At 38.6% G+C, this 22,884-nt stretch overlaps 1 protein-coding gene across 1 annotated transcript in view; it reads left to right on the top strand.

The window, feature by feature from the left end:
- Window positions 1-293: 293 nt before the first annotated feature.
- The window catches only part of cabp7a (calcium binding protein 7a), a gene marked incomplete at its 5' end in the record, with an annotated part of 50,509 nt that continues 27,918 nt past the window's right edge, over window positions 294-22,884 (top strand). The window contains one exon of the mRNA XM_079608441.1: window positions 294-402. Coding sequence (XP_079464567.1) covers window positions 294-402 — 109 coding nt within the window. The remainder of the gene's footprint in view (window positions 403-22,884) is intronic.

The following is a 22,884-nucleotide window of genomic DNA, read 5'->3' as shown; positions in this document are numbered from 1 at the left end:
ACCGGGCGGTTCACTTATATGTTGACGGTCCGAACCACAAAAGCTTAACCTGCATCTAGTCCACCCGTTGACCTCCGAAGACTTGTAAATCCTCACACTTGGTTTCTTGGAGAGGGCTGCGCAATTGCGCACGCTGCGAGAGTACTAAAGGCGCTTTCCATGGAATCCACTCCACCCGTGATCTCCACTGAGGTTTCGGTCCGATCTGATGTGGGGTAAAAAGTTGCAGTCTGGACAGTGAATCACATATATGAGGATCAATACACACGTGCTGGTCAACACAAAGCGCAAACATGCCTATGCATCCGGTGACTTCCACTTTGATGTACCGGGGGATCTGCACCATTCCAGATATCCTGTCGTACCGGGCACCGGTCAACCTGCCTGAGGATGAGGTGGAAGGTGAGTGAGAGGGTCCTGGTGGTTTTTTAAAGCCCATTCTGTTGTATGCTAATGACTAAACGCGTACTAATTCTTGCATTGCTTTAGTTTATTTGACCTGTTTTTTTTTCTTCTGTAGCCTAACCAGTTTCGATTTAAAATATATTGTTAGAGAACAGTGAAGTAAAATGCTCTATCCTGTAATTGTTCTGTTTTGTTAGAACAAGTTTGTAAGGATTTCATTTAAAACGCGTGAAAATCCAGTTACCTGCATGTGTTTCTCTATGAGGTGGATAAATCTGATTGTATGATTTATTGAAAGTATGTCTATCGCAAGCCAGCCCGTGAGTGATATGCTGCAGTTAAGACATCTCTTTGGCTTTTTGAAGCAAGTGAACAAATCAGAATTAAATCAAAATGAAGTCTTTGCCACAAGCCATTCTAAGCTATAAAGCAAATATAGCTCTGTTTTTAGATTCTGAAACATATTACACTAAATATGCATATGCAATTCGCCAGAGTGTTTCCATGATCTTACTCATCAGTGTCAGAGTTTACCCTGATTATTATTCAACTGAATATTGGTATAAAAACAACTACATTATCCACATGCTTTATACCTTCAATACAACTGGCTTTTCTGATTAAAACATTTTGTGATTCATGGAGTAGGTCTCTCATAAATCTGCAAAAACACCTGTTATTGGTATGCAGCAAATAATATCTCTCTTTAATGTGGACCTCTCATTTGGAGTAATGACTGTCTTGGAGTCTTCAATACCATGTTATTCTAAGCATAAACCCAACACTTTCATTTTTAGCATCTGAAACATATCGCCCAACATATGCAAATGAATAGGCTTGTTGATTTTTTTCTTCATAAACTACATTTTACCCCATTAGTTTCCCAATAATGGTCTTGTAACATCCCTCCACTGCACAATTTGGATGTCTGTTAAATAACACACTTGATTTCAGCACATTAACAGTGGCACCAAGACATGAAATATGAGTGTCTGATAGAGAGACATCCGAAATTTGCAGTGCTGCGGACCTACAGGATCAGGATTGAAAACAAGTGGTTTACCTTGATAAGTATCCAATTAAATAAACGCAGTAAAATGTCATTTGAACTAGACACATAATAAATAAATGGCTTTATTGTGTTTTCCACCTCCATGCAAATGCTTTAGGTAGGCTACGTGTGAAATACAAACCATAGACAGCTCAGTGCAATCATATTGCATCATAATCCCATGCTTTTTAATGTATTGTGTATATACTGTACAGTTTTAAATCAAATTTAAAATCAATTTATTTCTTAAATGCAAAAATATAAAGGTTTGTAATGTGAGGGGTCTGTAATTATGAATGACAGTGCAATCAAAAACATTCATTCAGATTTTCTAGTTTAGTTTTTCTATTAAAGTGTGTTTCTGCTATTAAACATTGTTGACGTCTGACTGGTGTGATTGTCGGCTCAGTTCAAAGTGTCTTTCCAGGTCAATCTTTTGTGACTAGGTTTAATTAAGTATCTCAGGTTTAATTAAGTATCTCCATTCACCAAGGGATGTTTTCTATCATTATCTAGTCATGAGTTATAACTCAGAATCTCAAGGCTGATTCTCATGCTCTTCACACTTAAAAACCTGATGGTCTGAATGAACACAAGCTAAAATGATGATTTAGGCAATGTTCAGACTTCAGGCCAATCCGAATTGTTCTCAAATCTGATCTTTTCAGGCAGACTCTCCGCACTTTTAATTGCAAGTGTTCAAATATGATGTGTGTGTCCAGACATAACCAACCTATCTGCATGTGTTGCTTTGGTAATGACAAAGGTGTATCCACTTATGTGACGAGGCTTTCAAAACAGATGCAGGAAAAATGGAGGTGCATCATCTCACTCTCCAAATAAGTGCCCTGTCAAATCGCAGTGCAGAACGTCTGTCGCACAGAAGTCTTTGGATATGCCATTCTTCTGGCATTACTGTCACCAGTTATGACATTATCGATGTGTATCACGTTAAGAGTGAGTCTGAGCAGCCAGAGCGTCCAGTATCTGCAAAAATCGGATTGGAATCGCATTTCAAACCACCTCCAACTGGGGTTTGAACCCCAAAAAAGTTACTTTCCAGACTTTCAAAACCCCTTCTGGATAAAATCTGGTTATGCAAAAAATATTTTTCCTGGCAGTCTGACAAAGTGGCCAAAAGTGACGAATGCAATGATGAGATGAGAGATCACATAAGGATGCTTCTTGTAGTACATGATTGTGTGCAAACTGTACATGCACAAACTTCTAAGTGTAAATGTGACAGTCAATCTATTTGCAAATTTGTCTACACGTTCACAAAGAAAAATTGTGCCACATCCCAGATCATATACGGTAGTCAGCATTTCCACAGAGATGGAAAATGGAGGGTAAATATGAACAGACAAAGCATAGGGTTTCATCCACAGTTTTGCTTCTCCACAGATTTGCTCACCAAATATAAACAGCTCATGGACCAAACTGTTGAAGTGCTTCACACTGACGAAGTAGGCCATGTTCTTTCTCATCCTTAGGATATGTAGTTGTTTATTTGTGAATCTTGAGTTTGAGCCAGATTTTTATATTTTTCTTTGAACTCATATGGCACGCTGGGGGCAGAAATTGAGACGTAATTTGTGAGCTAGATCCGTGCATCTTTATTTTAGTTAGCAAGTTATATTTGATCATAAAGCCGTCCTTATTCAAAATGAAGAATGAGGATAAGAGCCTCAGATAAAGCTAGAAGAATTCATTATTATTCTCAGTTGAAGAATGCTTAAAGTCTGGTTCATCTAAAATATATTATCTCCTGACTTTACGCTCTCACACACTGGACATCTTAACCCGCTGATAACGCCCCTTAAAGGATTAGCGCACACACACACACACACACACACACACACACACACACACACACACACACACACACACACACACACACACACACACACACACACACACAAATGTAAAATTCCGACCCGCTCCAAACACTTGGAACTTTTTTTCTTCAGTGGAATAATAAAGGAAGATGAATGGAGAATTGAGCTTTTGAGCCTTCCAATTCATCCAGATGACTCGTGTGCTATTCAAAGTTTTCTGCCATACAAAAGCTTTGTATGAAGAACAAACTGCTGTGTAAATCATTATTCACTGATAATCCTCCGTTTATGTGGGCTGTTAACCATTAGGAATCAAGTCAGTGAGTTGAGACGGATTAGTGAAACAAATCATTCAGACTGGTTTAATGAACCGGTTCAATTGATTCATTGAAAAGATCTGATTCAAAATCAGTTCAATTGAAGGATCGAATCTCATTCACTGATAGTCGCGTGAATTAATCTTATTATATCACATATGGATGTGATATATCCAAAATGTGAACGTGACAGTCAATCTATTTTCAAATGTACCGGTCACTAAAAACCAAACGGACATATTTCAGGGACAAAAACTTAAATAACTAACTCCATAATTAATAATTAGTTGAAGCACCCTTTGAGTTTATTACAGCACTCAGTTTGTTTGGATAGGAGTCTATCTCCTCTGCAGATCTTGACTTGGGAATATTTCTCCACTCATCTTTTTTCCTAAATTTAGAATAAATAGTAAAGTTGAAAGTTAATGGTGAATCTGGGTTTATTCATCAAGGCTGTACGCAATTTCATGCACACAATTGAGTATGTGCGGTTAGTGAATGACCAATTGTTACTCACGAGGATGAATGTCAGTATTTTTAGTGGATAACTAAAGCTTCCTCATGCAAAGGAAGCAATGTTGGCCTTTATTCACAGTGACCCATATGATTCACATGAACTGAATAAACATCCATTACCGCTAAGGCTTTCACTGAATGCACATTCAATACAAACCAGCAGCCGTGAGAGCGAAATTCAGTTAATGTTCAGGGTCCTCCGTGTGCCGGGAATTACCCAGCTGTTTACCACACCGACGTCAGGCGCTATTTCTATGGCAGTGCATGACAATCAGACATCAAGCTTGTTTGGAATTTCATTAAAAGAGGTTGGCTGCGCGGTGACGGAAGCAAATAAAGCTGTGATTAAATTTGGTGCTGTGGATGGATTTCAGAAAGCAATCTCAGAGCCCATTGTCCCAGCCAGGGATAGTAAGGGTGCCATTTGCTGCCTCTGAGAGCATGCCAGCCCCTCTTGATCAAGACCACACTGACAGCACATGCTGGACTGATGTTTTACACACAGTCGCGTTTAGCCCTATAGGGTCCAAAAACGGTTAAAGCTCCTTCTCAGTCAAAAAAATTATGAAACTAAAGAGGGTGTATCATTGAAAACAGGACTTTGATTGCACGACTCCTTTTAAGTCCATTCAGAGCATTTATGGAAACTGAGCGTTTTTTCAGAAACATTGACGGTATTGACATTTTTTTGTCAGTTTTCATATCAAAGCCTATTTAGTATTCAGCAGCTTGACAGACCCTGGTGACAGACGGTGTGAACTACATCAGTATGGAGAGGCTAACTAATCAGGGGTGCGTTTCCCTAATGCCTGCTACAGACTGAGCGATTTCGGCTATCCTATAAGATCATTACGTGGATCTAATAAACTTGGGTATGACATATACAGTGTGTACTCAACCAGAATAATACTTGTACGGCGGCGGGAAAATTGGGGCTGTGTATTTGCTGCCTTTTACCGCTAATAGGCGCTACATTCACAGATTATTCTCTCTATTGCGTAATCTGCCGCGGCTTATTGAGAACTGGCAGCGGATAAATTCAAGTGAAACGTAGTTGTGTGTAGTAAATGTGTGCACAGTTTCATGAGTTTTCGAGCACGTTTAGCCCCTCAAAAAAGCGATTCACTTTGGAGAATAATAATAATAATAATAAATATAGCTGCGAGCAGCGATGACGGGCCCAAACTGGCGCGGCGGTAATAGGCATTCTGGTTGACTACCTACTGTATGTAGACTGTACGATGATGACACCTATTGAATTATAGGCTACAACGCAAGTTATAGAAGAATACAACGTCATCAGCATGCGTTAGTGGTAAACAAATAGAGCCAGATGAAACACACTTCGGCAATTGTGGTTTTTATGTGCGCTGAAAAAAAGAGGAGGAAGCGAAAAGAGGTCAACTTGACATGCCAAATGGAGCTTGAGGTTATAGTAGTTTTAAGTTGTAGCGCCATGTTGCGTTGATCAATACGCCATCTCATGTTGCATTTTATTGGCTAACCAGTAGACGTAGGTTGTAGCAGCAAACACACTGTGAGATGATCATGCTAAATTTCTAACACTGTCAGAAAATGATCGCAGGCTATCTTTGAGAACCTCTCTCACTGTACGATGTAGGATCACAGTTTAGGAGTCACGAGCACAGAAATCGCCACGATTTGTCATCTTTCATCTGGGACAGGCCAAAATCATTCAATCTGCACTTAATTTGATCTCAGGCGGATTCATTAAAATAAGTTATTACTCCACCACCTGTGTGACATCATTAACCAACGTGGTTGAACGACAGATTTGCGAAAATACGGTTTCGGGAAAACAGTCGTGACTAGCTAGTTGATTTCTTCAATGATGCATCGTATACTATGGTAGTGAAGCAGCGAGTTACGTTGTTGTAGGGAAACACACCCCTGAACAGAGATCACTAACTTATCAAATTAATTTGGGAATTAGATGGGAAAGATTATGAATGAATGAATGAATGAATGAATGAATGAATGAATGAATGAATGAATGAATGAATGAATGAATGAATGAATGAATGAATGAATGAGGCATTCATATAGCAGGGAAAATTCAGGATAAAAAAATACATCTTTAGGATGTAAACCAAAAGGGCATTTAAATACTGTAGCACAATAATGATATTTTCATTTTTGGACTGAAACTGAACTTTATAAGTGAATTATTATTATTATAATTTTTTTTATTTCTTTTTACAATAAAGGCATTTATAATGTTACAAAATATTTATATTTAAAACAAATGTTGTTCTTATGAATTTTAGAGAACACTGGGAAAAATATGAAATAGCAAAAAATATAAAATGTGTAACTCTTTTCAGCATAATAATAATAAATCTTAGCTGAGCAGCAAATCATCATATTAGAATAATTTCTGAAGGATCATGTGACTGAAGACTGGAGTAATGATGCTGAAAATTCAGCTTTGCATCACAGGGATAAATTAAAATATATTTAGTTATTTTAAATCGTAAAACTATTGTAAAATATTTAATCTGACAAATTAAAAAATATTTAAACAATATGTCTGATATCTTGGAGTTATATATTTATTTATTTTGCAATGTTACTAAATTATATTTCCCTGTTTTTCTGTTCCGTGTTTATTTATTTTGTGTGTGTCTTTTGTGTGTGTCAAGGCATTGGATATGGTGTTATCTTTGAAGTTTCTACACTTTGGATGCTGAACTTGACATACATGATGTATCTTAGAGAGAACGTGTTGTAGGCCGATGTTGGTGTGACATCTACTGATGGATGCAGATCTGTCTGATGCGGCTGACAGCAGTGTAACCAACTGAATAATCTGACAGATGCTTTCAATACTGAGGAAAATTCAACCAATTTTCTAGTGATCTACTACCATAATAGCATAGGAGATTGGTTTCTGCTCATAAAAATGCCCCATAATGGTAACTAACACCATTCTGACTAATGAGAACCACTTATCTTTTGATTCATACTTGTACTGATTATTATGCATACTAGGAAAACCATGTAAACGTTTCAGATGACTATGCGTTGTATTAAAGCTCAATAGTTTTAGAATTTTTAGAACACTCTAAAAAATGCTGGGTTGTTTCAACCCAATTTTGGGTCAAATATGGACAAACCCAGCCTTGGGTTAAAAATGTAATTTAAAAATGTAACCCAACGGCTGGGTTTGTCCATATTTGACCCAAAATTGGGTTGAAACAACTCAGCATTTTTTTAGAGTGAATGATTTAGATAATTTTGTGCATCCAGAACCTCACTCAAAAAAACCTAACTTAATTAAACTGAGGAAAACTTTTCCCGGTAATTAAATTAAGCATTTTATTAGAACAGATTTGTTCTAGTCTTGTTGTGTGATCTTACATTTATTTGGTTATGCTGTTATGCAATCAAAATGACAAAGACGCCTGAATACAAATGTGTACATTTTTTGGCTTTTTACCAAACAATTGATTTCTTCTCTCTGGCAGTACAAGAAATAAAGAAATAAGCTTATTTTAATTTAGAAGAGTACTAAATGAAATGATTTCTTTAAAAGAATGATGTTAGGCTTACGTTAAAAATGAACTCTCAAAATGAGTTTCCAACATGTCCGGATTTACCTGCCGGGTATGGCATCTGGCCTCTACGAAAATGGGAGTAAACTTCCATTTTACAAACTTCGATTGATTTTGGTGTGAAAGGGCCTTCGCATTTGCCAAAAATAGAATGCATTGTAATGCATTACAGATAGATAGACTCATTTGGTCTGTTTGTATTACCATTTATGTAGGCTTAGGTTTGGGTCGGTGTGTTTGTCTTATAGTTCTTCTAGAATAAATATTATTATTATTAAGAATATACCATCTGTCTATTGCACATTTTTAGTAAACCATCATAAATACAAGGGATGCCTGTCATGTAAATTCAGGCCTGCTCTGGTGCAGGGTTTCATTTTATAGGAGGTTTTTGACCAGCTGTTTTGACATAAAAATACATGAATAGGTTATTTTGTGCAATTTGTCTCTCTTTTAAACTGTGAAAGCAATACAAGTAGTCAATTTACAAATTGACATTTTGTTTGTATTACTCGGGTATCTCTGTAATACATAATGGAAAACATGCCACGGATATTAAATAATGTGCTACTAATATCCTACTTAATGATCCGGGGAAACCCAGCGTTTTGTATTGGCATTAGACCACAATGATGAATGTTCTGACGCTGTTAATGAATACAGTATATGTGAATGTTCTGACTCTGTATAAATGTAATGGTCATTGTATGAGTAAAATCCCGGTTTGTGTAAACTCAGCACGCAGTGCACAAGGTACACATCCGTTTCCTGTCACAGCACAAGTAAAGAAAGATCAAATGGCTGTTTGGCAGGTAGACTGGTTTAGAAATAGACATCCAGATAAAGGAGTGATTCACTTGAGCGTATCTCACTGACAGACGAACATGAGAGCAAACAAACCTTCCACCAGCAAGGTCTGGCTTTTTTCTCTCCATCACATTTCTGTTTCCACACACTGCCTTTTTGGCAGGATCGTAAATGAGAGGAAACAGAGGGACATTGGCTGCTTGAACCTTTTATTTGATGCAAATTCTGAATAACTTCATTTTCATATCTCACTTTGTTGATCTGATTTGTTTGCAGCGCAAGAAATATTTTTCCATTTTTGAGAAATACAATAGCTGTAGGTCACAAAAAAAAAGAGGAAGCAGAAAATATTTGGAGTGTTAGAAATGGAAAAATGCTTGTTTTTCCCCATAAATGTGCATTAGGGATGCAGAGAGATAAAGTCAAATGAACTCCTCTGAACAATTTACAGAATGTTTGATTGGTTTGTTGTGAAACTCAAAAAAATTTTTTTTGTACAATGCATGTAATATGAATAAACAGTCAAAATCTGCTAAGGTGTAATAATGGACCGACAGTTTAATAAAAAGTGATTTTTCTAAGTTTTTTACAACAGGATTTTCATTTTTATGGGTTTTGAATAAAAGATTTTTGATATAAGGGACAATAAAACAACTTTGTGGAACACAAATACTCCTTTGGTAAAAAAATAATAACTTGCTTTTCACAAGTCAACAAATTTGTGACAGCTGAAAGTAACATTTTTGACAATCCAAATATGTAATGCAATTTATTAAGCCATGAAATAAACTTTTATTGTAAAAAACATTTAGAAAATCTCAAGCATGTTTTATAATTATCCAAAAATCAAATATAGTTCACCCCTCGCGCACATTATCACGTCGGTCAGAAACATTGACATAAAACACTTATGGGCATCAATCACTTCACTGAATATTTGCCGGCTAAGAAATAAATAATTACTAGCTTACGACCCATCTGTTTTCAAATCCACATGATTTGAATATGACAACATCGATGTCTGTCAAAAAAATAACGTGCAAAATTACACAGTAGCATTTACGAGAAGCACAGTTTTGATACCGTTATCATCTCTTTGTAAACAATTCAAAAACATGAATTTGTGAAAACTTTGACGGCATGCACATGCGTATTACATGTTTAGTCTATAGGCATACGCGTTTAAATGCTTTTGTGTGCGGGCGCGTAGTCTTTCTTTACAAAGTGACATTGCCAATTACTTGTCTGGCATGTATAATACAGCGGTTTTTACGCGGATCCGTGTGATCGGAAATCATTTTGATAACGTTTTCATCTGTACATACAGTAGGAAAAAAAGCTTTTGTCGTGTTGATGAGGCCTTCACAGGGGATAGTTTCTGCTGACACTTCAGGGCTGCGTTGTGGTCATGTCTAGACGCAGGTCCTTCATCTAATCTGGAAAAGGCCCGGATCCGGCTGACTACAGTAAACCTTGGGATAAACAGAGAGACTAATATTAGCGTAGATGATAACGAATACATACAGTATTTAGGTATTATCAACTGGCCAGTTATCTAGTCATAAAGTGCACTTTTAGGCAAATATGTAACGAATACTGCACAGTTAGTTATTAACAGACTCCAACAGAGTGATCAAGTGCTCTTGCATTAGTGTAATAGGGTTTATTTTGCAATAATGGCTGAATCATTTTACTTCATCCCACTTATTACATTAGCCTACCACACAAATAAATAGATAAATGAACTGAAATATTCAGTTAAATAGTTTTATTGTGCAAAAAAAATAAAAAAAAATAAAAACCTGACAGCAGAATGTCACGACTGACCAATCAGAATAAAGCATTCTAGAGAGCCATGTTCATGTTTTTAATTGCCTAATGGAGCATTACTGAAAAGTAACATTCCCATAATATTTAGAAAAAGAGAAAAAAAGTTTTGAACGTTCTGAGAACATTACAAAATAACATTTTCATAACTTTATGGGATCATTTGGAAACCGTTCTTAGAACATATTTTTGTTAGCTGGGTAGTTTTAGATGACATTTATGTGACATTTCTAATTGAAACGTGGTGTGTGTGTGTGTATGTGTTGTCATTTAAATACTGATATTTCACATTATGGAACAAAAATATAATAGCATAATAAAAGTAACTAAACAAGTGCCTAATGATGTACTTGATAAAAATCTCTCTGTATAAATCTGTGCATTTCTCTGTGAGGGCAGCTTGTTTCCTGGAGCATGGACAGGAGGGGCAATTTACACACACTCTGACTTTCAATTACCAACATATCCACTGGTGAGAGCTACGAGGGTTCTGCTCCCGCAGCTTTCCCAAAATGGTGTTCCAAACCCCTATTTTTTAAATAGGATGCCATTTTGTTTTATGGGGAAAGAAAATAAATTGTGTTTTCAGACTACAATATACAAGATCTTTTGACTGTCACTGCTCGTGTATGGATGTGTGTGTGTGTGTGTGTGTTGCACCTTTTTAAACTGAATGTACGTTCAATCAAATACGAAAACCTGACACTGACCTATACCATTAATCCACTATTATACCCAACCCCAAAACGACACGCTTGACATTTAAGTGAAGGCATTGCACTTTCAACAAATGGCCCTCTGGGATGGGCACAAAGTTTCCTGTGGACACTTTCAGGTAAAGTGGCTTGAGAGACAATAGGTTACCATTGATAGATGGAGGGCTTTGTTTATTTGTGTTATGTTTCAACTCTTTTGGGAGGGGTGAAATATGGATCCTGGTACAGCCTACATGTCCAGGCAGTTGAGTCGGCTGTAGTCAAGCTCAAACTTGCTGTTTTAATTTTAGATTTAGATAGAAGCTGTTTGCTTGCAAGGCACAACAATGAAATTGCTTATGAGCTGTTAACAAAATCAGTAATAGCACTATACCATTTCTTGCTTTTGAACATCTAATACTTTGTTTAAAACGGCAATGGACTGGTTAGTTGGTTTATTTGTGATGATGGTAACTAATTAGCCCTTTAGCAGGATGGCTGCATTTTTTATTAGCACATTTGCTCAGTGCATATATATATATATATATATATATATATATATATATATATATATATATATATATATATATATATATATAATTGTATTAGTATTTAGATGCACGTTCAAGACAGATTGTCTGTAGGTTACATTGTTACACCAGTAGATGGTTCAGTTCAAGTAGTAAAAGGCTTTTACACTGCCAAAGCATTGATACCATTAAAGGCAGGGTAGGTGATCTAATAGCAATCAAGTTAAGTGGTCTAAATGTATTTATATGTATATATGTCGTCTGTGGAAGGCGTATATGACCATAAAATGACCGATCATTGAATTCGGTAATTCGGTCATTCCTACCTGCTTGTCAAAGTATGTATTTTCATAGGTCTGCGCACCCTGCTCGCGCAGACATCACACGTCATTAGTGCGTTTCAAGCTGTGCTGAGTTAGACAGACGTCAGTCGCCGAGCACCGCAAACGAAACAGCAGCCGCCTTTTACAGTTCCTCCTGAACCAAAACATTGAGCTTATGCTGCCTTCATGCCAACTACTGTAATTTGGAAGAGATGGAAACCCGTGACGTTATAATCGGAGCGGTTCGAGACTCGAATTTATGCGTTTCAATGACAACACTATCAACGCTGAAATGAATCTGCAGAAGTCATGTGGTACAGGTCAGTGCTCTTTAAGTTGTTTATGTTCATTGTTATTGTAATGTCACGTGAGACATGTGTTAACTCAAGGCCGTCTCTCATGACGCTTTGTAAACTCTGCTGTGTGCGTTCATGTGTTTTGAAGGAGGCGTGGCTTTGGAGACGCTCTGAAGGGAGGGTGGGATCTTATGCTTTCAAAGCTAGCTCGTTTTTTACTAGCCTCTCTGAAAATTGCCTATACACTAACTTTAAATTACAGACAGACACACTTTCTAAATGTTATTTTAATTCCTTTTATTTAGTTCAGTTTAGTATATATTTTATTATTATGTGTAAGACTGTCTTTCTGAGTTTATTCATTTACATGTTCAAAAACACAGATTCATTCAGGAAAGAATCACTGTCTTAATGAGTCAATTAATATTTCACTCAACTGATTCGTTAAGAAGCATTGATTCATTCTGGAATGAAACAAGTGACTTGCTGAACCGCATGCTACTACTCTTAATACTTTTACCATATTTTCTATCGCACTAATGGCAGAAATAGTAAGAGTATGCTAGCATGTGGTTCCGAGTTCAGCAACTGTCTTATGAGCGAGCCATTTAATAATTTACTGAACGATCCGTTCTAAACCACTGGTTCATTCGGCGGCGGCAGTAGACTATTGCTTGTTGCTCGGAGATGCAACAGCTCGTTCAGCTTTACTGTCCATTCTGTTCCATACTGTCAACATTGTTACTCTTTCTCGGTTACAGCGTTTCATGGTAACAGAATTTACCATTTTAAACTTTTTAGCCAAAAAAACTCCACTTGCTAGCATAAATGCTAAGAGCACATGGTAGGCTACTAATGAAAATCATGATTAAAAGACTTAAACCACTGTGTGATCAGTGATTAATTCTGTTTTCCTTTTGATATTGTAATAACAATTTTGACGTTTTACTAAACTCTTTGTGTAATTCAAATATTTTCTCAGAGAGATCACATACCTTTCAGTGCTTCAGATCTTATATCAGTGAGGGAAAGTGACATAATTTCCTGTATCTTACATAGTTGTGGGAGATAATTTCACCAATTTGAAGGCAAAGTTTGGTATCTAGATGTGCAGAAGTCAATCTAGAATTGAAGCAAGATTTATGGACACATTTGTATAAAATAAACGTTATTTTTAAACAACTTAATGTTAAATAAGGAAAATTACCATTTAGGGCTTTTACAAATTAAACTATTACATATATTTTATTTACAAGACATGATGGAAAAATACACTGACTAACAAGAAATCATGTTTTTCAGTTATAAAAGACATTTTTTACAGAAAATATTATATTGTTATGGCCCGTAACATCTTGTTATCCATGACAATGAGTAACACATTATTAATATAAATAAAAATGTAACCATTAGAAAAAAGCAGAGAAAAATATTGACTTCGAACACCAAATGTACCTGCAATTATAGAATCACCCTAATGTACTTATGCATGGAATAAAATGTGATGTTCCATACACTCAATACTTTTGAAAACAGAGAGTTGCATCTCAAATTATGTACTGGCTAAATATTGTTTACTTATTGACTATGCATTATGTGGTCTACCATTTCTGAATGAATTTGAATGGGTTGGTGTCATCTCAAGTGAAACACTTCACGGCTCTTTACTACATTGAAGCATTCTTTTACATAGGAGAATTTACTGCTTTTAATTTGAAGGAAATTTCAAATGCATGTGATGTAACGCAAGTGAAATGAAGCTTTACCTGGAAATCAGAAGATTCATTCCTAGCTCTGACTGATTTTAAATTTAAATCTTTGGCCACCCCTGAAATGGGTCATACCATTAATATTACCTGAAGCTGTGGAATTGAATGTGCTATAAAACAGTGTTTTTTCAGAGATGTGCATATATTGCATGGATGAAGAACACAATGTTTAAAATGCATATACACAGTTCAGGTGAATGATAACATTTTCCCTCTTCAATGCTGTTAAACTGAATGTATGAATCAAACTGTTTGCTGTAAATATCCACAACTTAACACTGACATGGTTATACTATAATGTGTAGGCTATATAAGTAGTGCACCCCACCCCCCAAACTCTCTGGCCATTGTGTAATTCGCACCCTGCTTGTATTGAATAAAATCCTTCAAAAATCTTTGAGAAACACCAACAATCTGAATAATATGTGAAGTGTTTATCGTTATGTTTGTGAGTATTTCAACACAATGTTACTGTGTCAGCCGAAATCCTGATTGGCAGCATGATTGGCGCTTTAAGAGCTTATCCAGAAGAACGGTTTGTCTGCATGAGCTTTGTGATTCACATTCACGCTTGTAATGTAGGTCTCAACTTGGAGGGTAGGCGTTATGGGGGCGTAAGTTCATATAGGTCAAATACGACTCTCAAATCACAGTAACACAATAGCACAAAGCTGTAGGAGCGGAGATGAAGTTGTGATAAATTTTGGCTCAGGATTTACAGAGCAAGGTCTAAAAATGTAAGCAGGCTGGTGGCTCAGATACACAAAATCAGAAGATGTCAAAGAGGGGAAAGTAACACATGAGATGTCTATTGAATCATGAAGCTTTTATCATTCTCTCCAGGGCTATGCACCCACCGACATTTTGGGGGGCAGGTGCTCAAATGAGAAAAAAGGCTCCCCTCTCATTATTAAAATAAAAAATACATGAAATTAGTTACATACTATGGTACACTTTTAAATTACATTCATATTTATTTTATTAAAATAAATAAGTATTTTGTTGGCATTATGCTGGAATTGGAAAATTAGCTAAATTAATGGTGTGCATTACTGACATAAATTAAACTATTTATTATTACTATTAGTAACACTTTATTTTAAGGTGACATAGTTGGACGTTACTGCATGTGCTTACTATAGTAATTACAGTAAATCATGCATACTTACAAGTAACTAACTCTAAACCAAACCCCAACCCTAACCATAACTCTATAGTAAGTGTACATGTAGTTAATTAATATTAACTACAGTACGTGACCTTAAAATAAAGTGTAACCTTATATTGTACTATTATTATTTCGATGCATTTACAATGCAATTAGTTGCAGGAATAATGTTATGAAATTAGTGTTTTAAATGTAAAAATTTTAAATATAGAAATGCCAAAATGAAATGACACTTTTCTGATTATGATACTTTTATTAAGTCTAAGTGAGTCAAATAATCATTTATTCACTGATTCGTTCAAACCAGCTGATTGATTGCCTGATTCATGCATGAACAAAACACCGCTCAGGGCGACTAAACGACATTACTGTTACATTTTTTTTTTATTCATATCAACTTTGTTGTACAGAACAGTTGTATGAAAATGAAAATCGATCGTGCTGATATTCGAGAAACCATCACTTTTTCTCGTGTGATATTACTTAACTAGATCACATGATATAAACATAAAAGACAAAGGGCCCTATTATAACGATCTGAAACGCAAGTATCAAACGTGAAACGCAAGTAACTTTGTGGGCGGATCCCGGACGCTGTTGCTATTTTACCAGCGGGATAAATGACTCTTGTGCCCGACGCAAATCTAAAATGTGTTGGTCTGAAGTAGCTTCATTATTCATAGGTGTGGTTTGGGCGTAACGTGAAATAAACCAATCAGAGCGTCAACTCACATTCTGTTTAAGAGCCGGTGCGCTTGTTCCATGGCGGATTGCTATTATAACGGCGGATTTGCCAGCGCACGCCAGGAGCGGTTCACAGCCGAGGAGACCGACGTTCTCGTCAGGGCCGTAAAATACAGAGAAGTGTATTTTGAACAAAGTGTATTTTGAACAAAGTGTATTTTGACAAAGAAATACATTGTTTGGGGATGGGAGAAACACACCCAAATTAGCTTCAGTTAAACAGGCAAAATTTGGGTATTGTGTAAGCTAGATTTATGCCTATTTTTTTCACATCTTCATGGACACAACAATGATTTCCCTCGTGTGTTAATATTTGTCCTTGTAATAATGTATGATTTGCTAAAATTATGAATGTGTATGCGCGTTGTTCACACGCTACATAATGGCCAAGCACGCGCCATTCGCGCCCTTAAAATACCATATGACTAACGCGCAACGCGCCACTGTCTTTAGTAGAGATGGGAATTGATAAGAATTTAACGATTCCGATTCCATTATCGATATTGCTTATCGATCCGATTCCTTATCGATTCTCTTATCGATTCTCATTGGGTGAGGGAATAAGTACAAATTTGTTTGTTTGTATTAACTCGCTTTAATATCTAATCAGAAGACAGCACAGAGCACATGTACACACAAATTATGTGTAGCAACCTCAGAACAAACCTAAAAGTAGGTGAGCTACTTCTCAAAGGAAAGTCCAGGGACCTATAGCCTAGGGCAGTGTTTCTCAACCAGAATGCCATGTCACGCTAGTGTGTGCCTTGAAAGATTATCAAGAAGAGTGCCTTAGTGCCTTCACATTCATTGGTCAAAAAAAAAAAAAAAAAAAACCTGCCATTTATGTGCAATAAAAACGAAAACCAGACTGAAAACAGTAAAGGAAGAGCTTGTGCCTTTTGGAATATTAACAGTGCTCATTTTGATTCAACCTGAAACAAAACGTGTGCGCTAGTGAGTGAGCGAGAGTGTGTGCGCGCGCGCGTGTGTGTGTGTGTGTGAGTGAGCGCGAGATAGTATGTGAGTGAGCATGTGTGCGTTTGTGTGTGTGTGAGTGAGTGAGCGCGAGAGAGTGCGTGTGTGAGAGCGCGAAAGAGTGTGTGTGTGCGCTAGTGAGTGAGCGAGAGTGTGTGCGTGAGTGCGAGATAGCGTGTGAGCGCTAGTGAGTGAGTGTATATGTGCGCGCGCGTGTGTGTGAACGTGTGCGTTTGTGTGAGTGAGTGAGCGCGAGTGTGTGTGTGTGCAGTGAGTGCGTATGTATGTGTGCGAGTGAATGTGTGTGAGACGGCACGCGATGGCTGGTCGGAAAGCAACATGGTGTCCCGTTAAAGGCCTCATATACTTCTGCGTCTAACTTCTGCCTCTGCCATGTTTGCCGCGTTCTGAATCAAAACAACGCAGCGCGTGTGTGACGTCATGACACATTTGCAACGAGCGGAACCGATACGCGGAATCGATACGCAGGCATGCTAACGGTTCCAAGGAATTGATTCACTGGGCACCGGTTCTGAAGAAGAATCGGTTCTCGGTTCCCATCCCTAGTCTTTAGACTGGGTTTTTCCTGGTCAGTGGTGGAATTGTTTTCTAAAACTGCAAAATAGCACCAGGGAACGTTTGCGCCGGAACGCCTCCTCTTTTCGCTGAACTGCCCCCGAGCGCAAGTTCATTCCCTAATTTACCGACGTGCGTCTGTGGAGGGAAACGTCTGCTGTAAGCGGGTGCAAAATAGGAATGATACATGCGTCGGTGTACAAAGTAAATTTTAGAGCCAGATAGGGCCCAAAATGTAATCCAGGGAAAATTCATCTTGAATTTTGCAGGCATTTTTATTCATTTTGGTGGCATTTTCGACCACTCACTCACATGCCAACACTAGACTTGCTTTTTTGTTGTTATGCTTAATGTAGGCCTATTACCTAGTTTGGCTGGCTCTAGATATTGTATAATTTGACACTATCGTTACCTGCCTGTCACTTGGGGTCTATCTGTGTACGTGCCTGATTCTCGCCCTCTCTTCTCTTTCGAATCTCGAGACATATTTTAGGAGCAGTTTTTCCGACAGCAGATTAGCGTTCCTTTGTGAATGTTTGACAATGACTGCAGACATCTGCCTTCCGCCCTGAGTCAAATAATTCTCAGTCCTGCAATTATCAGGACAAGAACCAACAAAAGAGAATCTCATTTTATTGAATTCTTCCACAGATCATGTGATCAGGTCTAAGACACTTTTTAAAAACAAACTAGTGTAAGAAATTATAGTCTGCCCCGATCCAACTTCCACTCCAATATATACATTTATATCAGAATGTTCCTTCACTTAAAAGAGCTTAATTATCATATAGAGACAATTACATCCAATCTCAGTAATATGTAAATAAATAGCTTCACAGAGGGCAACCAACCACCATTTTGATTACAGGGACTTCAAATAGCTTGTCACCTTAAGCATTTGACCGTTCTAACAGAAGATCAAAGATGTGATCACTTCAGATAGATTGTATCACCTAAACCTTTTGCTGTTCTGATTTCATTTACATTAAGAGTTGACCATTTGGGTTGATCATATCCTGAACAAATGGTAGTCAATTGTAGAATGGGTGTGGGACACAGAGAATCTTCTCAGACAAGGGGGTGTCTCAACTTCATTAACATACAGACCACAGCTGTCACAATAAGAGCAACTTAATTTACATTAAGAGTTGAAAACTGTATTAGGATAAAAGGTTTGAGATTTGGATGATCTGGGTTCATTCTGACGCCGGTGAACCCAAGGTGCTTCTGTGTACCTTGCCACTACTTTGCTGTAATAAACTTCATTTTTGAGATCTTCGACGTCCACATCATTTTTTCTTACACTAGAGTAGATATTTGATAATTCACTACATTTAATATTTTATCCCTAATGTACACACCTTTTACAAGTTGGTTAAAGGAATAGTTTACCCAAATATGAAAATGATTTCCTACGTACTCTCTTGTTGTTCCAAAATGGTATGCTGTTATTTGTTTATTTTTATTTATGTACTTTTTGCTTATTTAACTAATTGATACATCCATTCAAATATGTGGATTTTAAAGGGGGTACGAGTTTTAGAGGATACGAACATACATTTTGGTTTGTTCCATGTAGCTATTGGCTTCAGAGCTATTTTTTTTTTTTTTGCCATTTTGGGAGCTTGAGTGCAAAGTCATTTTTTATTTTTCAACTGTTCATTTTTTTCTGTAATTTTTTACATTTTTTATTATTATTCAGCATTTCATCACCATTTTACCATGATTTATGTCTTATAGTCTCTATTCTGCATTGTGAAGTATGGAGCCCTGCAAATGAAATGCAGGGGATTTTTTTTATTATATTATGGCAACGAATTAACAATTTGTTCCTAAGTCTTACTAATACGTCAGCACGTTTCACTAATTTGTTACCTCGTTTTAACTAAATCGTGTGCACAATGTAATAATTTGTTTCTCTTGTTTTACTAAATAGTGGTTTTACTAAATTCTTAATTCTCTTTCAAACATTCGCTTGGTATCTATATATGGGAGCGCCTCAGGTGTGACCGATCCTGGAAGCACCAAGTACACCACGTCTGTCAGCTGACAGACCAATCACAAGAGTTATGCGGGAGTCCCGCCTCCCTCATATATATCACTGTGAGCGGTCCCCACTTCATTCTTGTTCTCTTCCCCATGAAGATCCTTATTGAGAAGCTATCCTCAGCAGAGCAGCAGGCAGTGGCCGCTAAACAGTTCACTTGACAAACCTGTGTATATAGGTACGTCAAAGTTAATATTTTTCTTCTTCTGTCTTTTCTGGTGGGAACTAGCGTGTCGAGCCAAGTTCTCATTTTTCATATCTCAAGCCGCTACAGCTCATTTTTCCTTTTTTCCCATGTTGAGTGGTGTGATTAAGTCAACATTTCTGTGTTCACATATCTGTTATGCGACTGAGAACTCACCCAGCAGCGCAGGTAAGGGTAAAGATCCCTCTCGCCCATGCACTTGCGGGTCTTTCGTTTAAGGACTCTCATCTTCTATGAATTGCGTATCTGGGAGTTAGACACACTGGCCGTTTTCCCATTAAGGGTTTAGAGAGCAGAATGCGCGAGTCATGGGCGCAAATAAGGAGGATCCAAGTTTTTCTGCGCTACTCGCAGAGAAAGATGGGCCTGCTCAGCAAACCCAGTATAGCTGGGGAGACTTAATGGATTAAATCTTTCCCAAACTTCCCCCTCTCTTTGAATCAGACCCCTTGGCTGGGGAAAAAGAGGAGGAGGAAGATGATGAGATGATTGCTCGTCTATTGGGAGAAGATTTGGAGGAAGATGAAGAGGATGCAATTCTCCCTCTTAATCTCTCTTCCAGGCCTAGAAGTGCGACAGGTGAGTCACCCTAACCCATACAGGCAGACTTGGAACTTATTGAAATGTGTAGGAGAGCAGCTTCTTAACTCTCTATCGACTGGTTATCACCACAGGAAGGCCAGGGCACAGATAGGGATTTATATCATGGGAAGAGGCTGCTGCACGCACTTCCCCAGCCAAGCATGCTTCGTCCCAGCATGCGTCACAGAGGTGCACCGTCTTTGGGACAAGCCTTTCTCTAATAGAGTGCCTGTTAAAAGTTTCTCTAGGCTGGATGTACTCAATGTGGAGGAACTGGGGATGTCAACCCCAATTTGGAGAGAAAAGTAGAATTCACCTCCACCCCAATCGCCGGGCAGCCCTATCCTCCGTCTCCACTTCACTCCCAGGACAAAGAGGCTTTCCGCTTCTCTGTTTCAAAAAATCTACTGCTCATCTGCCCTGGCTGTCAGAGCTTAAAACGCCACCACACTGCTCTCAGTATATCAAGCTGGTTCAGGTCTCCTGATTCAGCATTGTGGGAAGAGATCTGCATCATTGCAGATCTCAACCTCTGGTCATCCGGAGGTGCAGTCCAGATCTGTGGCCGCAGCATGGGTTTAGCAGTGATGGGTAAAAGAGCGCTGTGGTTGGGATTATCAGACCTGTCAGAAAGGGAGAAGGCGGAGTTTCTTGATGTTCCAGTGGAGCCGAAAACCCTTTTTTGGGGCTGCTGTGACAAATATGCGACAGCAGTGTGACCTTCGCAAGAAAGATGGAGAGGCTTTTGACTTGCCTCCCAGGAAGCCCACTACTTGACCCACCCAGCCCACAAGCCATGAGTTTTCCTCTGCTTTCAGGGTGGGACAGTCAGGGTACCGAAACACTAAGCTCCCCTCAGCCCAGCAGTTAATGCGGGTGCGGTGAACCCTCATTTGCGGCTGCAGTAGATAAACATGCGCAGTACACCCTTGGGTTTTATTCACAATAACACAGGGTTATAGTCTGCAGTTTGCTGCAAAACCACCACTTGTCAACAATGTTATTGTCAGCAGCAGAAGGGGAGCCAGCTCAGAATTTAGAGGAAGAAATAACCTCTTTATTGAGCAAAAGAGCAATTTAGGTTGTGCCGCCAGAGGACAGCTATCACGTTTTTTTACTCCCAGTACTTTGTCATTTCCAAAAGAGGGGGGCTCTCCGTCCTATTCTGGATTTAAAGAACCTCAACAAAAAGTTCAAAATGTTGACGTTAAAGATGTTATCACAATTTATTCATCCTAAAGACTGGCTTACGTTAGTCCATCTGAAGGATGCACATTTTCACATAAGCATCTACCCGACACATAGACAATTTCTCAGGTTTGCCTCATTTGGAGAGCTTAAGCTTCAAGATAAACAAGACAAAAAGCTGCACATGAGATAATTTACATGGGTCTCAGACTGACCTATATCAAGCGTTTCTGTCGGAGGAGCGCATCAGGTAAATTCGTGGCTGTCTATCCCTTTTTCAGAAAGGCAGAGTTGCATTCAGACTGTGCTTACGTCTTCTAGAGCTGATGGCCTCGACAGTTTTGTAGTGTTTCGAGTTCACTACTGCGCAGACTCGTGTTTCGAGTTCACTACCGCGCAGACTCGTGTTTCGAGTTCACTACTGCGCAGACTCGGGTTCCGAGTTCACTACTGCGCAGACTCGGGTTCCGAGCTCACTACTGCGCAGACTCGGGTTCCGAGTTCACTACTGCGCAGACTCGGGTTCCGAGTTCACTACTGCGCAGACTCGTGTTCCGAGTTCACTACTCCGCGGACTCGTGTTCCGAGTTCACTACTGCGCGGACTCGTGTTCCGAGTACACTACTGCGCAGACTCGGGTTCCGAGTTCACTACCGCGCAGACTCGGGTTCCGAGTTCACTACCGCGCAGACTCAGGTTCCGAGTTCACTACCGCGCAGACTCGGGTTCCGAGTACACTACTGCGCGGACTCGTGTTCCGAGTACACTACTGCGCGGACTCGTGGTCCGAGTCCACTACTGCGCGGACTTGTGTTCCGAGTTCACTACTGCGCGGACTCGTGTTCCGAGTTCACTACTGCGCAGACTCGTGTTCCGAGTTCACTACTGCGCAGACTCGTGTTCCGAGTTCACTACTGCGAAGACTCAGGTCCCGAATCAGCGCAAGATGTCAGCGGCATATTGGGACATTGGTGGCTTTACTTTTCTACAATGGAAGAGAGTGAAGGTGCATTGTCCATCTTTTTTTTCAGTCTATGTTTTTGTAAGATGTTGTGGAGCTGCTAGTGGCTGAAGAACATGTGAGTTTTGATTGCCAAGCAACAGTCACTGTTGTGATGCTAGAGTGTTGTGGATAGTTGCCAGGATATTGTTATGCAGTTGCTAGGGCCTTCAGGGTGGTTTCTAGGGTGTTATTGCAGGACCAAAAAAAAAAAAATCCCACACTTAAGACTCAATTATATTTTCATCTCTTGATATGACAAAGGTCTCTCCTTTATTGTAAGTTTATGAGTTTTTTTTTTTTTTTTTTTTTTTTTTTTTGCTTATAGAACTTTTACAACTTTTTCTACCTCTTTTTTTATTCAAAAGATATATTGGATAGTGACAGAAAAAAATGCAGAGATAGATTGATCGCAGCCTGGACACTGGTGTTCATGAGCATGGACAGTTT

This window comes from Phoxinus phoxinus, assembly GCF_949152265.1.
Source record: "Phoxinus phoxinus genome assembly, chromosome: 3".
Classification (NCBI taxonomy): domain Eukaryota; kingdom Metazoa; phylum Chordata; class Actinopteri; order Cypriniformes; family Leuciscidae; genus Phoxinus; species Phoxinus phoxinus.
Note: the sequence above shows the minus strand (reverse complement) of the source record. Positions and strands in the feature narration are given on the sequence as shown.